Below are 16,725 nucleotides of genomic sequence, written 5' to 3'. Positions count from 1 at the left end.
CCTCCTGGGGCAGGCCTCACGCCAAGGACAGGACAGGGCGCCTCTCTGGTCTGGACTTGCCTTTGAAGCTGTCCTCTCCCTGCACAATTGCCTTGCTTTGCCCTGGGCAGCAGGCCGGCCAGCCAGGAGGTGCCAGCTCCCACCCTTTCCTGTGGGGTGTGAGCTGGGATAGGGGCCGATGGGCCTGAGCTGTGGGAAGTGGAGGCCGGCTCAGCAGGCCAGAAGCTAATGTTGCTGCCCTTCCCCACCCCCTTCCTCTGCCTCCTCCCCTCCTCCTGCGGGTGCTCAGAGATTTGTAAACAAGCCCCTGCTCTCTGCCCCCACCCTGGCCCTGCAGCAGACCCGGAGCCAGCGGTGCTTAGCTGGTGGGATGGGATGCATTCCGCTGCACTGATGAGCACTGTGCCCGTCCCACTTTCCAAGCCTCGACTTCCTCATCTATAAAGTGGGAATAATAATACGCAATATGTCTTTGCGTCCTGAAGACATAATGACAAGGTAGAATACTTAGCACATTGGAGATGCTGAGTAAAGGGTACTCAATAACGTGGGTTGTTATATGATTTGACTCACCGTAAATACCAGAGATGATGAAAAGTAAAAGTGGGGCCCTCCGGCTACCTCCAGTACTGAAAAGCGGCTGCCAGAAGTCACACTCCTATGATAAGTTGTGCAGGGCCCTTGCTGTGGGGAGCAGGAAGGTCAGTGATAGCACACTTCTGAAACTTTTATTTCATCAACCTTGGCTTTTCTCCTTTTTATGAAGAGATAATTTACTGCAGCAGCATGCATGGATTGGAAGTGTAGGGCTTATCCCCCTGTGTAACCACCACCTAGATCAAGAGGGAGAATGTTTCCAGCCCCCTGGAAAGTTCCCTCCAGGACCTGCCCACAGACGGAGCTTCCGGCTTGCCCCCCCCACCCCATCCCCGTGACTCGGTCTCACCTGACCTTGAACGGCACTGCGTGGGCTTCTTCTGTCTGGTTGCTTCCTTACAGCGTTAGTCGGCGAGGGGAACACTTATCTCAAGCGGATCCACCCCCTATTTGTGATTTTAAAAGTTTGGGAAACAAACTGTAATAAATTGCATGATATACAAGCTTTGGGGAAGAAAGTCTTTTGGAGACGGAACAAAGGGAGTGCTAGTGATAGGAAAAGCTGATCGAGGCCTTCCTGCCCCTGGACAGTAAGGAGAGGCCAAGGCTGGGGTCACCACTGGGCTGCTCTGCCCAGCTGGGGGCCTGTGTGCGTGGGTGTGTGTGCATGTGAAAGTGCACTCACGCTTCCATACATAGATGAGCTCCTTTTCCTGAAAGGAACCTAAGAGGAGCAGAGAGAAGGGACTTGTCCAGGGAAGTTCCTAAGTCAGAGTAGACAAAGCAACACTGGACAATGACCGGAATGGTGGCTTCTCCCCTCTGCTCACACTTCCACCCTTGCCGAGGGCCTCCACAGCCAGCATCCCAACCCAGGTCACAGTGGCTCTGTGGGAGAGGTGGCCCAGGCTGGTAAGCCCCGCTTGGCAGCTGGGGAGCCTGTGGCCTGGCCCAGACCTCAAGTCAGGCCCAAGGCAGGGATTCAATCCTAAACATTCTGATGTCAAGCCCTCTGCCCTTTCCGTAGATTCTGTGGGCAGGACTGCTAGATGAATCTTATGATACCTCCGGGAATCTTATGATACCTCCGGGAATCTTATGATACCTCCCACCTTAGCTCTGCTGTGTTCATAACTGATGCTCTGCCCTCCGCCTCCCCTCCCCATCCCCTGGGGCGCTGCAGGGACCCGTGACTGTCTCAGAGATTTGGAACAGCCTTGTCCTAAGGCTTGGGAATGAAACAGACGTTCTTGCTCCGTCTCCTAGTTTGTCAGGCCTTCCTCTGGCACCTCTCCTGCCAGACAGAGCTCAGAGAAGACAAAACAAAGTCCAAACCTGGAATCTTCCCCTTTCTTCCCTTCCCAAAGCAGAAAGGTTACCTAGGAGGTCGCGGGGTCCTCCCCTTGCTTCCAGCAGCCTGGGTACCTGCTGGCGAGCCCTTCCTCTGTGGTCAGTTTGATTTCCTGGCTGCCACGACAGGGCAGCTCCTGCACAACCGACCGTTTGTAAGGCCCTGGATGAGAAGAAAACTTCCAACCACAGAGGCACAGAACTCAATAAATGTCTTAAACAGCCATGCCGGCTGCTGGGCTTGCACCCTTTGTTGTTTCAGCTGCCAGACATGTGTTTTTCTGGGAATGCAGGAAATCATCTCTGTCCTTTAAGGAAGGGCAGAATTTTTTCTGTTTCTGTATTTGTGGATTCCAGACTGTTCTGTCATCCCAGGCACCCTCTGGTCTCTGGGCTGCACGGAAGAGATCAGGTGCCGAAAGCCCTTGATGGTAGAGGAGCTTCTTCAGTGGGAATCGCGAAAAGAAAATGTGACCTTCACCCCCAGCTGCAGGACAGAGGCCGATCTCCAAGCCCTAAGGTAGGGCAGTGGAGCGAGACTACAGAGTCCAGCTTCACCACTCATCGGCTCTGTGGCTTTTGGCAAATGCTAGCCTCTCTGTGCCTTTGCTTCTTTACCTGGAAAGAAGCAGCAGTGATGATTCTCCCGCTCTGAAGTACTGGTGATAATTAAATCAGGTGCTTTGTGCAGTGCTTGGTATGTAGTAAGGATGCCATAAGCATTAGTGATTAGTATAAAATATTTTTTCCAATTAGAAAGATATACACATTTGTTGTAGAAAAAGAACAACATTCTAAAAGGTAAACAGGAGAAAAAAAAAACCCACTTATGATTTCATCATCCAAAGACGTTATTAACATTTTTTGTATATTTCTCCTCAAGAGGTTTTTCTACACATATTTTTACATAGTCATGCTCACATTTTATGTGCAATTTTATGTCCTATTTTGTGTCATTTGACATGTCCCCAGTGTTTTTATTGGAAACACAGAGTTCCATCACGAGAGATGCACCATAATATATGTAATCATCCTATTGCTGGAGATTGAGATTATTTCTGATTTTTCTCTCTATAAATAACTATGTATTTTCATGTGTAAAAGCCTTTTTTGAATTTAGGATTTCTTTACTTGGGCTAGTGAGTATTTTTAAGGCTTTTGACATATGTTGCCAAATTGCTTTTCCAAAGAGGTTGTTCCAAGCTCTCCTCTGGCACTTGTGTTGGGTCTGCCTAGAATCAAAGGCATTTTAAAGTCATAGCCACACTTTGAGGGAGATGGGTAATTTACTTAACTTTTCTTTCAAATTATTTAAGGTCTACCTTAACTCTTACGTAATTTTTAAATGAAAGTGTAATACATACACAGAAAAGAGTACAAATTGTGAGCTGGATGAATTTTCATAAGTTAGACACGCTCATGTCACCACCACCACCCCCAGTTACAGAACAACCCGAAGCTGCCCTTGTGGTGTGATCCCAACTTCTAACATGGTAAATTCATTTTGCCTGTTTTAAGGCTTATGCACATAGATCAGTCTCTCTCTACTTTTGTGCCTGGTTTCTTTTATCAACAGTGTGTCTGTGAGAGGCACCTTGGGCCGTGCATGTGGCAATATCTGTTCACTCCCATTGCTGAGCAGCACTCCAGGGTATGGATGTACCACAGTTCCCTTCTCCATTTTCCTGTTGATGGGTATTTGGTATTTCCCAGTTTTGGGTTGCTATGCATAGTTCGGCTATGAACATTCTAGTACGTGTCCTTGGAGCGCATGGATCTTTTCTGTTGGGCATATACTTAGAAGTGGTGTTGCTGGGCTATGGGGTATGTGCATAGTCACTTCCTGCTCTAATTTTTAAAGAATTCCCTGGAAGGTACAGAAACCCCAAGGGAGCTCAGGCAAGCAACTGAAGGACCAGCCTGGCTAAAAGCAGTCTGAGGGGCATGGTGTGGAGATCACACCCTCTGAAGGCTCCTGTCTGGAGCCATAGTGGAAACTGAGCTGGGCCCTGGGTGCTGGATCCTGGCCCTCCAGCTCCCACTGGCATGTGGCCTCTAACCCTGGCCCCTTGCATCTGGTGGTCACTCAGTGCCCTTACCTGGGGTCGGTGGGTGGCCCAACAACCACTGCACTGACCGAGGCAGGGTGTGGGTTGGATTCCAGGTGGCGCTGGGGACATTTCTACCCCTCTGTGATCCACCTTTTGGCAGGACTGGAAGCAAGTTAGTTCCCTCACAGCCTCCTAGAAGCTGCCCTGCTTCTTTTATCCCCTGTATGAAAAGAATCACACAGGTAGCCCATGTTCACACTGTAAGGGTTAAGTGCTACATAAGTGGAATGAAAAACTATAAAAAGCCCTTCTTACCACCCCCTGCTTCACTACTCCTTTCCCCTCCCTTCCCCTCCCCAGAGGTAACTGAAGTTTGGTGTGTTGTGGGGGGGCCCAGAATGGGGGAGGGGAGGGCTCTGGAACCAGATTACCCGAATCAACTCTCCATCTTGCTACTTATCAGATGTGCAATTTTGCACACATTGTCTAGCCTCTCTGTGCCTCAGTTTCCTCCTGGAAAATGGGGATAATTGTACCTTTCTCCTAAGGTTCTTATGAGAAATAGATGCATTAATGTTTGAAGCATCCATAGACCAGCCCTGACCCTTACAAGTGTTGAGTAAGTGTTTAGCTACTGGTATCAGGAACCTTCTGGTCTTTTTCTATGCATTTAGCCATTATCACCCAGATGGGCTTGGGCTGTCCATTTTGTTCTGCAGTGGCTTTTCCCACCCAGTGCTCTTGGAGATCTTCTGTCCACCATCTGAGCCTTTCCTGTTCTGTGCCTCTTCCCTATGGAGTCCAGCGATTCCATCCTGTCCCTCCCTGCCACCCCCTGTCCAGATCTCCCATCAGGAGAGATTTGTGTTGAGGTGTAAATGACTGAGGGGAGAGGGCCACTTGCAGGCTAACAAGAGACCAGCTCTGGCTCTGACCAGAGGAGCCCACCGTTTCCAAGGGAAGACCAGCATCCACCCCTTTCGAATGCCTCAGGCCCTGCTAGTAAGTCTGACTTACTGTCTCCCTGAATCCTCACGACAATGCCATCAGGCAGGTACTGTTGTTAGCCCCACTTTAAAGAAGAGGAAACTGAGGCATTAAGAGGTTAAGTGACTTTCGCAAAGTCACCCAGCCAGACCCAGGCAGAGCAGGGGGCCTCAGCCTGCATCTGTTGGGCCACAAAGCTCATTTTCCTCACAATTAAGCTAGAACCCAGATTCAGGTGCTAGGGCCCAGCAGACAGCAGTAGAAGGCGGCCAGTGGCTTCCCGGGGTGCAGGTCCAGGTGGGAGGTTGTTGGTTGCCTTGGCTGAAGTTTTCCATGGGCTTGAGGAGGGGCAGGAATTCCCTGGGGTGTCAGGCCTGGTTCCTTCAAGATGATGTGTGACCTGCCAGTCTCTGGCTGAGGGGATCAGGGGAGACGGTTCTCCAGGGGAAGCAGACACTGGCAGCTCCTGGTATTCACCGCATGGGTGTGTGGTGGACCCTTTCCAGGCTTGCTGGGTGTAGAGGTGCACAGGGCTGGGGGGCCAAGGGACATTTTGGTTTTCCCATGTTTTTCCTCTTAATTCTTCCTCGCCAGAGTGGCTGTTTGGGGAGGTTGGAGTGGCCCCTCAGACTTTGAGAGAGAGCAAGTGTATTTGAGGGGGGAGGAGAATTCCTGACCATCCCCATCTATCCTTGATCCCCTCAAGCCCCTGCCTTAACCCCATACACCCACCTCACCCAGGCCATGCTCACAGCCACCAGGATGGGGCCAGGGGCTGGGGGGAGAAGGCTGGGACTTTGCTGGAAGCAGCAGCTTTGGGAGGGGGTGTGGGGTGTAGGGACTCATTCGGTCCTGTCCCTAGACACCCTCCATGCGAGGACAAGGCCCGGGCATAAGGCTCCTGACACTCTGACACACAGAAGCCTCCCTGGTCATAATTCTCCAACATCCCCCATCCCACCCCCACCCTGGGAGGGTCCCATGGCCCTCGAGTGGGTGGTAGAAGGATTCCCGTGTCCATTTTACAAATGAGGAAATTGAGGCTGGGAGGAGGGACATGACCTCTGCAGGATGGCCCAGCCCGTGAGAGGCTGAACTGGGCCTAGCACAGGTTCTCCTCATGGCAAAGTCAGCCCCGCCCGGCCCAGGCGCCTGGCCCTTTGTCAGAGAAACAAGAGGCTCCTTCTCCCCCAGCCCTCCCCAGGCCGGCTGGCACTGCCAGGCCCAGTGCCTCCCCTCCCCCAGCCCAGGCCCATCTGAAGCCAGATTGTTCCCAAGGGGGAGGATGTGTGAGTGTGCAGGGGATGCAGCTGCGAGGGGAGCAGGACCAGCAGGCTGGAGTGAGAGCCGGGGAGGGCTGCTGCTCGTGGTGGGCAGCGGGGGTGGGGGCAAAGACAGGGATGGCCCTCTGTAGGAGCCACAGGGAAGGGGATGGGCGGAGGCAAGGGGGGAGGTTGCAGCTGCGTCCCTGCTGCAGGGTGGAGGACAGGGTGAGTGGGTGTCTTGCTCCTTTCTCTCTGTGGACTGCCCTGTTGGGAACTGGGCAGAGAGACCCCTGGGGCTGAGGGAGCCCCTTCTCTAATTCATGGCCTAGGGGGGATGATGAGGGGGGAAGGAAGGTGAGGGAGGGCCATTAAATACTCACACTCGAGGCTGGATGGTGTTTCCCCCTTGGGGAGGAAGCCGCCTGCGGCTGTGGAAGGAGCCTGGGTTGGGGGGTCAGGAGGGTCGGGCACCCTCCTGACCATTGGTGGCCCTGGGACAAGCTCCTTCCCAGCTCTGCGTGGAGCCATGGTGGGCCCAGAACCTACCAGAGCGTGGGCCCTGGAGCCAGACTGCCTGAGACTGGGCCCAGGCTCTGTGCCTCCTGCCAGAGGCCCAACCTCTCTGCCTTTGTTTCTCCTCTGTAAAAGGAAAATAATAAAATATCTCACAGGGCCATTTGGGGTTAAATTGCTTGGAACAGTGCCCAGCACACACTAAGTATGCAGATAAATGCACGTTATTGTGTCTATGATTCACTGAATATTTGCCAGTACCTTGTGCTAATGCTGACTTGGTCTGCTGTCTGGCGTTAGGCAGATTCTGTCAGCCTAGTGTGCTTTCCTTTGCTACCTCCAGAGGCCTGGGGCTGACTTTTAGGACCTGGGATATAACTCTGCCCTCTGCCAACTGTGCTCTTGTCCATTACCCACCACCTCAGCCTTCCATGTGCCATGCAGTGTGCAGACGTGTTATTTTCATCTCGTGCTCTCACCAGCCTTCTGCAGTAGAAACCATTTACAGATGGGGAAAGTGAAACTGGTTAGGTGACTTGCCCAAAATAAATGGGCAATAAATAAGTGGCTGAACTGGATTCAAGCCCCCATCTGTCCAGCTCCACAGTCTCTTGCAATACCATTATTTCCCAGACAGGCCCCTCCAGCCCCTGCCTGGATCCCTGGGGAGTCGGGGGCACCCTTAGGCGCCCTATTCCTCTCAGGGAGTCTCAGACCATACCAGCTGGGAGGGATCTTAGAATTCACACTGTCCAACCCTTTCATTTTGCTCATGGGGGGATTGAGGCTCAGCTAAGGGAAGGGACTTGCCTGGGGTCACTCAGTGAACTAGGGACAGAGTAGACCCCATTACCAGATTCATTTTGGTTTCTCTTCCCACCTTCCTGCTAGCTTGGAGGCCTGAGTTCCATCTGTCTCACTAAGACCCATGGAAGATCAGGGCTACGTTCTGGGTGACGGGAAGCCCACCCTGGGCCCTGGCAGGACTGGGTGCCAGGGAGCAGACGTCTGCACACAGGGTCATAAATGCCTGTGGACTTGCGTTTCTCTTTTACTAGACTGCGGATGCCATGAGCTCAGGGACTATACTTGACTCACTGCAGTATCCCCAGCCTGGCTCATAAATAATTTTCATTCTCTTCACACCTTCATTTGGGCATCTCCTACATGCCAGGCACTGGGCTAGAGGCTGCGGGCACTGTAGTGAACACAGCAGACGATGCTTGCCCTCAGGGGAGTGTGTGGTGCTGGTGGGGAAGAGATAGACAATGAGTGAAATCACTAAGTAAAAATGTGGAGCATTTAAGATGGTGATGAGTGATGCAGAGAAAAACAAAGGAGGGGAGGGGCATGGGGGTGCAACTTAAATAGGATGGCCCTGAAAGGTCTCTCTAAGAAGGGGATGGTATGTAGGGGGAGGGCAGTGGGAGCGGCGAGTGGAAAAGGCCCTGAGGTGGGAGCCTGGCACGTCTCAGGAGGTGCAAAGGCTGGTATGGCTGGAGCACAAGGAATGAGAGGGAGGCAGGAGGAGAGGGGTCAGGAGGGGTGGGGCACATCACAGAGGGCCTTTCACGCCGTCGTGGGGATATCAGCTTTTATCCTAAGTGGGCTGGGTGCCCAGGAGGGTTCTGGGCCGACGTGGGACATGATCTGACTTAAGTTTTTACAGGATCCCTGTAGTTATTGAACTGAGAGCAGAGTTGTACGAAAAGACAGCAGGAGGGAGTCTGACCCTGAGGAGGCTCGTTCGGGGTCCAGAAAAGACGGGACAGAGGGTGGGCCCACGCCAGCGGCAGCAGAAGTGGCAGCCGTGGAGGATGTATCTGAGGTGAAACCCAACAGCATCAGGAGAGAAAGGGGGGAGCAGAGAACGCACCCAAGCCTTTGGGGGCTGATGGAGTGAAATCTTCTTCATTCAAAGAAGAGGGAGTCTCTATTTCTGACCCAGGAGCCAGGAAACTTGGATATTTCAAGCCTCAGCCCTTCATACACTTGCCCAATAACCTTGGGCAGATCCCTCCCCCGGCAGGGCCTCAGTGTCCCCTCCTGTACAGTGGGTGTGCGCTGCCGAGACCCGGCGCTTTGAGGAGCATGAGGGCCTCATCGCCGCCCTTGTCCTCAGGGAGCCAGCCGCCGCCATGGCCTCACGCATCGGGCTGCGCATGCAGCTGATGCGGGAGCAGGCGCAGCAGGAGGAGCAGCGGGAGCGCATGCAGCAGCAGGCCGCCGTGCACTACATGCAGCAGCAGCAGATGGGGGCGCCGCCCACCTCAGCCATCAACACGCCTGTCCACTTCCAGTCTGCACCCCCTGTGCCGGGGGAGGTGCTGAAGGTAGGGGCTGCTGCGGTCTGGGCCCTCCCTATCCCCAGTGGTCTCCGGCTCCCTAGAGCCCTTGTCTTCTCCCCCTTCGCAGGTGCAGTCCTATCTAGAGAATCCCACCTCCTACCACCTGCAGCAGTCCCGAGACCAAAAGGTGCGGGAGTACCTGTCAGAGACCTACGGGAACAAGTTTGCCGCCCACATCAGCCCTGCCCAGGGCTCCCCAAAGCCCCCGCCCGCTGCCTCCCCGGGGGTGCGAGCCGGACACGTGCTGCCGTCCTCTGCCGGTAACAGCGCTCCCAACAGCCCCATGGCCATGCTGCACATCGGCTCGAACCCCGAGAGGGAGGTGAGTGAGGGGCTGGCCTGTGGCTCTGCTCCTGGGACTCCTAGTCCAATGGCAGAGGCAGGGGCGCTGCCCTCATGGAACCCTTAGTCTAAGGGGGGAGACAGCTCTGCCCTCAGGTAGTCCCAGCTCAGGAGGGAGACACAAGCCCCTGTTCTCAGGGAACCCCAGCCTGCTGGGGAGACCTGGCCCTGCCCTCAGGGAACTCCATCTCACAGGGGAAACACCATCCCCGCTTTTGAAAGCTCCGCTAGGGGTAAAGAGGAGACGCGTGCAAGCAGGCCAGCGTGTCCACAAAGCCGTGCCAGGCAGGGGTGTGTGAAGGAAACTCCCTGAGCGGCAAATCCCTTCTCTGAGCCTGTTTCCTCCAAGCCCATACGAATGCACTGGGCGAGATGGGATCCATGGTCCCTCCAGCTCCCTGGTTGTCCCAGTGCCCCTTCCTCCTGCCTTCTCCCAGAGGAGCCTCCCTCCCAAGACGGACTTTTTCTCCTTCCAGTTTGATGATGTCATCGACAACATCATGCGTCTGGATGATGTCCTGGGCTACATCAATCCTGAAATTCAAATGCCTAACACGGTACTGCCGGCTGGGTTGGGGCGTGTGGGTGTGTTGGGCTGAGGGGGAGGGACAAAGGCCTGCAGTGGCGCTGAGCCTGGAGAGAGAGCTAGAGACAGGGTCCTCGCCCTGGCAGAACCAGCATCGTGCTGCAGAGATGAGAGTTGCCTTCACCAAACAATGTGACAGGGCCCAGGGCCAAGCAGAATTGCCCGTTGGGAAAGAAGACGTGCCTCAGCCTGAGTGTGCGCTCACAGGGGTGGGGCGAGGAGTCACTAGCAAAGTCAGGGAGGGCTTCCTCAGGGAGGGGGCGTGGTGTTGGCCTGAGCAGAGGAGAGGTGGGGAGAGCATTCCAGCCTGGGAGCAATTGCCTGGGGCATAAATGGCACAATGTGTCTGCAGGACCAGTTTCTTTAGGGAGCCCAGGTTCAGTGAGCAGAATCGTGGTTAGTGACAAGGGCTGACCTCGTTCTCCAACCACTGGACCCTCCCTCTGGCAGCCTCCTGGCTCTCCTGGGCAGCGGTGAAGTGGTGGGTGGAAAGGACCTGGGCTTGGGAAGTCCCTCAACCACTCTGAGTCTTAGCTTTCTCAGCTACAAAATGGGGGTGATGCTATCTACCCAGGAATTATGGGGAAGATTAGATGAGGCAAGAAACTGCAGGCATGCTCTATACACGCTGACAACTGTTCACCCTGGGCAGGTAGAGTGGTTGCTGCACCCCCACCCCCACCCCTTTTGAGGTCCTGAACCTCAGCTGCTTACTCCTTTCCCTCCTGGGTCCCACCTGCTGAGCCTGAAGCCCAGATCCTGCCCCACCCCCTCCCTCCACTCCCTACCCCCCCCCCCCCCGCCCATGCCACCAAGGGGAAGCCCCAGTTCTTGCTGTGGGGACTCACCCCCTTATCCCCACTGCCTTGGTGACATTGCCGAGTCACTTGGCAGGAGCTGGCCAGGACCAGTTGGGTCTGAAACCTGCAGCCAACTGGGGCACTGAGGGCGGGGGAGGAAGGGAGGGCGTGAGCAGGGATGTCAGGAAGGGGGCTGGCACGAGTAGAGAAGGGGAAGCTGGACAGGATGCAGCGGTTACCAGCAGCCCAAGGTTCCACAGGGTAGGCAGTGATGGGGCAGGAGGGGTCTCTGGCCCCTTTAGTAGTTCCTGTGTACACTGTGGAGTGTCTGTACAGCACTGTGGAGTGTCTGTACAGTAAGTGGCTGACCCCCAAATGTAAATTTGGGGGTCAGCCACTTACTGTGCTTGCCTCTGTGAATAAGCTGGGGAGACCTTCCCAGAACGCAGATCTGTCCCTGTTAGGCTTCTGCTTAAGTCCGCGCTGGCTGCCCATTCCCAGAGCCCAGAGTCTTTGCAGGTGAAACACGGCACTCAGGGCCCAGGCACCCTCCCGCCCCATCACTACCCCCTCCAGAGCCTTGGGCTGCTCATAACTGCCGCGTCCTGTCCAGCTTCCCCTTTGTTACTCATGCCAGCCTGCGGTGCCTTCCTCGCATCTCTGCTCAGGATTCGGTTCCAGTCCCATGTCCTCTAGGAAACCTTCCAGAAACTCCAGAATGGATTCGGTGCCCCTCCCCTGGGTTTCCCTAATGCCTGGAGTGTAATCTTATCTCTGCATTTATCTTGGTTGATAATTCTCTTCAGTAGCTCCTGAGGGCAGGGGCTGTGTCTTGTTCAGCTCTGGACTCGGCAGATTCTCAGTCTCAGCTGCTGGGAGCGAGTGCTCAGGGGGAATCCTGGTGCTCCTGGGGCTAGCTGCAGAGCCCTAAAAACCTAGACTGAGACTGGGAGACATCGGCGCAGCTTTTTCCAGATGGCCCTGGACCCGGCTGCTGAGACGATGGGCCTTAGGGAGGGGTCCCCTTGTGGAAGGGGCTGCACACGAGGTTGCCCTCCCTGCTTCACCCTACAGCTGCCCCTGTCCAGCAGCCACCTCAATGTGTACAGCAGTGACCCCCAGGTCACACCCTCCCTGGTGGGTGTCACCAGCAGTTCCTGCCCTGCTGACCTGACCCAGAAGCGAGAGCTCACAGGTACTACCGCCATTCCTCACTGAGTCCCCCGCCTCCCCACTCTTCCCTCCCTTCCTCCCTCCCTCTCAGCTTCTCTCTTCTCCTCCCCTGGCTTGCAGATGCTGAGAGTCGGGCCCTGGCCAAGGAAAGGCAGAAAAAAGACAATCACAACCTGAGTGAGTCTCACCCAGCTCCCTCTCCCTCCTTCCTTCCCTCTCCCTCTCACCTGGGCTGCCTAGAAAGCTCTTCCTTGACCAGCACAAATTCTAGGAAAGCTTCCCCTACCTAAGACCAAGTCCCTTGTAGATTCCTTAAATTCTCCCAGGGGTATGGCTGGGTAGGTTCAGCCCACTCACCACCAGTCCTCTTTAGAAGGGATGTGGAGGAGGGGTTTCTGGGATGGTATAAGTCCCTAGGACTTATTAGGGTGGAGGAATTTATCAGATTCATGAAGTCACAGCTGGGGTCCTGTGGAAGGGGCAGGGTCCCAAGGCTGTCTCCTTTGCTGTGCTGCCAGCTGGCTCGGGGCTGACTCTGTTCCCTCCCCGCCCCACCCAGCCCATGGGTCACCCATTACTTCCCAGAAGGGCTAAAGCTAAGCTGCAGGTTGCCACTGAGGCCCCTCTTTGTAGGCTGGGCCCTTCTCCCCGGGTGGCGTCCCCTCCTTCTAATGACTCCCTCCCGAGAGTCTTTTACCTTTAGTTGAAAGGAGACGGAGGTTCAACATCAATGACCGCATCAAGGAGCTGGGAATGCTGATCCCCAAGGCCAACGACCTGTAAGCTGAGATTCGGGGGAAGGGCAGCCTGCAGTACTATCTACACCTACCTCCCTGCTAGTTGCTAGAGGGAAGGGATGGGAAGAGAATCCCTTGATTGCTAGCCTTTCAGGAGCTTATCATCCTAAAACAAGAAGGTCCTTCCCTCTTCTAAATCAGAAAGGTTCAAGACAGTGTGGCAGATGCTCAGGAAGTGGGGCTGGAATCCCTCACTTTGGGGAGGAGGAGTCAGGCTGGGCAAGTTTGGATTGGTGGAGAGGCAGGAGGAAGTCCAGGAATAGCTGCAGTGTGAGCCAAGATTTGGGCCACCCAAGTAGGAGACCTCAGGTAGGAGGCTGCTCCTTATCACTTGGTTCCATGGAATGACTGAGGTGGGTGGCAGCTACAGAAGTTGCCTGGAAGGACCTGTTCTGTGTAGTCTGAGATCATCCTCTCCACAAATGGGGGTGGCCAGGCCAGGGCTTTAATTGCCACTGCCTTAGTGCATGACAAGTGCTTGGCCACTCCTCGGAGCCTGCGTCTCTGACTCTGCCCGGCCTGCTGCAGGGACGTGCGCTGGAACAAGGGCACCATCCTCAAGGCCTCTGTTGATTACATCCGGAGGATGCAGAAGGACCTGCAGAAGTCAAGGGAGCTTGAGAACCACTCTCGGCGCCTGGAGATGACCAACAAGCAGCTCTGGCTCCGCATTCAGGTCTGGCCCCTGAACTTTGACCTCTTGGGTAGCTCTGATTGCTGACTCCCAATCTGGCTTCTGACTCCAGGGGCCAGTGCTTTTACCTTTCTGGAACTACAGACATGGGAAGGATGCTCATGAGGAAGGGGGATGTATCAGTCAGGATGAGCTATGTTATGCTGCAGTAACAAACAGTCCCCACATGTCAGTACTTTAAACAACAAATATCAGTGAGACCCTCATTCTGGGATCCAGGCTGATGGACAGGTACATCTAAGGCTGGCTCTTAAAACTTCCACTGGAAGTGACATGTCACTTCTCACATTTTTTTAGTCAAGTATACACCTAAACCTAATCTCAAAGGAGCAGGAAAATGCAAACCTCCCATGTACCTAGAAGGCAGAGGGCTGGAAATATTTGGTGGGTGACACTAAGAACCACCATAGGAGCAAGCTAAAGAACAAAGGCTTCAGAGAGTTAATCCTACTAGCTGGAGCCCCAGGTTCTAGTCTTGGCTCTGTGTTGAGGGGCTTTTTCCTCTTTGAATCTGAGGCTGGTTCTCTATACAAGGGGTGTTGGACTGCAGCTTTTTAAACTTTTTTTGATTATTTCTCATGAGAGGTAATGCAATTTACATTACAATCCAGCACTCATGTGCACACACACACACACACAAATGAAATCAAAGTTTCATGATAGAACACTCATCCTTAATAGGTGCTGTGCATTCTGGTAGTTTCTATTCTAGTCTTGTTTGGGCAAGTCTATTTCAATGGAAAAAGAAAGCGGGAGCTAGTCAAGACTCAATGCAGTGGTTTCACAACTCACTAATGAGTTGTAACTCAGTTTGAAATGATTCTAGACCTTAGAGCTACCCTATGCTTTCTTCCAGCTGAGACATTCTGGGGCTCAGATGCCACAAGGGAAGGGCAAGGCCTGTGATCTGAGTCTGCGAGGTGGGTGGCCTGACTGCTGGCACCCGCGTGTATGTGCCCCCAGCCCTTTTCCTGTTCCACCTGCAGGAGCTGGAGATGCAGGCGCGCGTGCACGGCCTACCGACCACCTCCCCATCAGGCATGAACATGGCCGAGCTGGCCCAGCAGGTGGTGAAGCAGGAGCTGCCCAGTGAGGAGGGCCCGGGGGAGGCTCTGCTGCTGGGGGCTGAGGTTCCCGACCCTGAGCCGCTCCCAGCTCTGCCCCCCCAGGCCCCACCGCCCCCACCGGCCCAGCCACCTTCCCCATTCCACCACCTGGACTTCAGCCACAGCCTGAGCTTTGGGGGCGGGGGCGACGAGGGGCCCCCAGGCTACTCAGAACCCATGGGGCCAGAGCATGGCTCCCCGTTCCCCGGCCTGTCCAAAAAGGATCTGGACCTCATGCTATTGGATGACTCACTGCTACCACTGGCCTCTGACCCCCTCTTCTCTACCATGTCCCCTGAGGCTTCCAAGGCCAGCAGCCGCCGGAGCAGCTTCAGCATGGAGGAGGGTGATGTCCTGTGACCCTGGCTGCCCCCCCATGCTGGGGAGCAGGGGCAAGCTTGGGGGCTAGGAGAACCAGGGGACTTCCTCCCATCCTTCAAGGCTGCACTTGTATGTGAGAAGTAGCCACCTGCCCTGCCTCACTTCTTCCCGTCACCCCTGTTTGGACTTAGTGCCTGTTGGCAGCCTATGGGGTCAGGAGAAGGCCCCCTCTCGGTGCCTCCCAGGCAGCTCTCTGGGAGGGCGTGGGCAGAAATAGGCCTTCAGCCTGGCTCCCAGAGGTGCAAAATCAAGAGGGGAAGGGAGAGGACGGGTTGTGCTAGAGGTAAGAAGAGGTCCTGGGGGTTCTGTTTTTCTGGCTTGGATGTCCTTCCCTGACCCCCACCAAGGAGGGTGTGTTGGAGAAGAGGGATTTGGAAGCTCCTTTTCTGAGGCAGCGACTGGGTGCCCAGACCTGTCTTTCTGGGATTCAGATGGCAATAAGCCTGCCCCCCAGCTGGGACTCCCCCCTCCCACAGGTGGGGCGCCATACCCCCCTTTGGTGCTAACAGCTCTCCGCCAGGTGGTGTGAGAATGGGGGGTGGTTAGAAGAGAGGGAAGGGCTGGGATCGGGGCAGAGTGCGAGGTCGCTGCTGGAAGAGCAGCTCCCTCCAGGCTTCCCACTTTGTGCCTTTAGTAAACACTGTGCTTTGTACCCTCTTGTCCTGTCTCTTTGGAGTGGGTCTAGGGTTGATAGGAAAACGGGGGGGATTCAACCCAATGGGTTCTTTTCTTGATTCTGAGTTTGTACCCTGCTAGGGGTCAGGATGGGGGGGGCGGTGGCCGAAGGAAATAAATCTATCACCAGGTCCATCCCCTGCCCCAACTCCCCAGGCCTGCCCTGGAAGCTGGAGACATAGCCTTGCTTATGGGCCTTGGGCGCTGATGGGGGTGTTGTCCCTCCCCATGGCCACGAGATGGCGCTGTAGCCATGCTGGTCCCACACCAACCGTGGCCTGCGGCCGTCTGCCTGTGCGGGTGAGGTGGGTCGCTTAAGAACCACCTTCGCTGCTTCTCTTGGGCACCTTTGGTTCAAGCTACCCCTGGCTCGGAGTGGGGGCTCCTGTGCCCCACCAGCAGTTCTAATGACGACCACTCCAGATGCTTGCCCGTCCGTAGGTGGGCTGAGACCGAGCAGGAGAAGGTCGAGGTGGGTGCTGGGTGGCAGTAAGTCCAGCCCCCTGCTCTCTGCCTTAGGGTTTCCAGCAGGAGAGCTTCCTGATAACTGAGGCCATGTCCCATAGGATAGGGGAGAGAGGGGACCACGCCAGCTAGTTTGGGAGGAGGCTGGAACCCAGCACGCTGAGTCGGTGTCAGGGGCGTGGCCTACTCCCTGCTTTGGCACTGCCTGGCAATGAGGCCCGGGAAAATCCTTTCCTCTCTCTGGCCGTCAATCTTCCAGCACCCAGCAGTTCCCAAGGGCCGCTGCTCCAAAATTCTGGGGTTTTATCCTCACTCAGGATAGGGAAATGGGCTAGGGGCTGTGCGGTACTGACAGCCTCTGCTTAGCCCCAGGAGGGAGGCTTCACCCAGGTGTCTCTTCAGACAGAGAGCAAAATGGCACCCCGACCCCACACCCCAACGCAGGGCCCAGAGAGGCCAAAGGGGTCTAAAAAACTACTGATGAAAATGGCTAAGAGGGCAATTTCCTCTGTGCAGATTGGGAGATCAAATCAATGTTGAAGCAATTAATGTGCGAGGGGAAGGAAGGAAAGGGGGCCAGGCAGTGTAGGCGCTG

The 16,725-nt window shown here is 55.1% G+C and overlaps 1 protein-coding gene across 3 annotated transcripts in view; it reads left to right on the top strand.

The window, feature by feature from the left end:
- Positions 1-15,642, top strand: part of TFEB (transcription factor EB) — a 46,393-nt gene extending 30,751 nt beyond the window's left edge. For all 3 annotated transcript variants that reach the window (XM_077161773.1, XM_077161774.1, XM_077161772.1), the window contains 8 exons: positions 8,886-9,096; positions 9,179-9,433; positions 9,930-10,010; positions 11,914-12,034; positions 12,133-12,189; positions 12,716-12,791; positions 13,338-13,485; positions 14,490-15,642. In XM_077161773.1, the coding sequence (XP_077017888.1) occupies positions 8,902-9,096; positions 9,179-9,433; positions 9,930-10,010; positions 11,914-12,034; positions 12,133-12,189; positions 12,716-12,791; positions 13,338-13,485; positions 14,490-14,969 (1,413 nt within the window). In that variant the 5' untranslated portion in view covers positions 8,886-8,901 and the 3' untranslated portion in view covers positions 14,970-15,642. The remainder of the gene's footprint in view (positions 1-8,885; positions 9,097-9,178; positions 9,434-9,929; positions 10,011-11,913; positions 12,035-12,132; positions 12,190-12,715; positions 12,792-13,337; positions 13,486-14,489) is intronic.
- Positions 15,643-16,725: the final 1,083 nt, after the last annotated feature.

The sequence above is a fragment of the Tamandua tetradactyla genome, chromosome 5 (genome assembly GCF_023851605.1).
Source record: "Tamandua tetradactyla isolate mTamTet1 chromosome 5, mTamTet1.pri, whole genome shotgun sequence".
Classification (NCBI taxonomy): Eukaryota; Metazoa; Chordata; class Mammalia; order Pilosa; family Myrmecophagidae; genus Tamandua; species Tamandua tetradactyla.
This window is presented reverse-complemented; position numbering and strand designations above follow the sequence as displayed.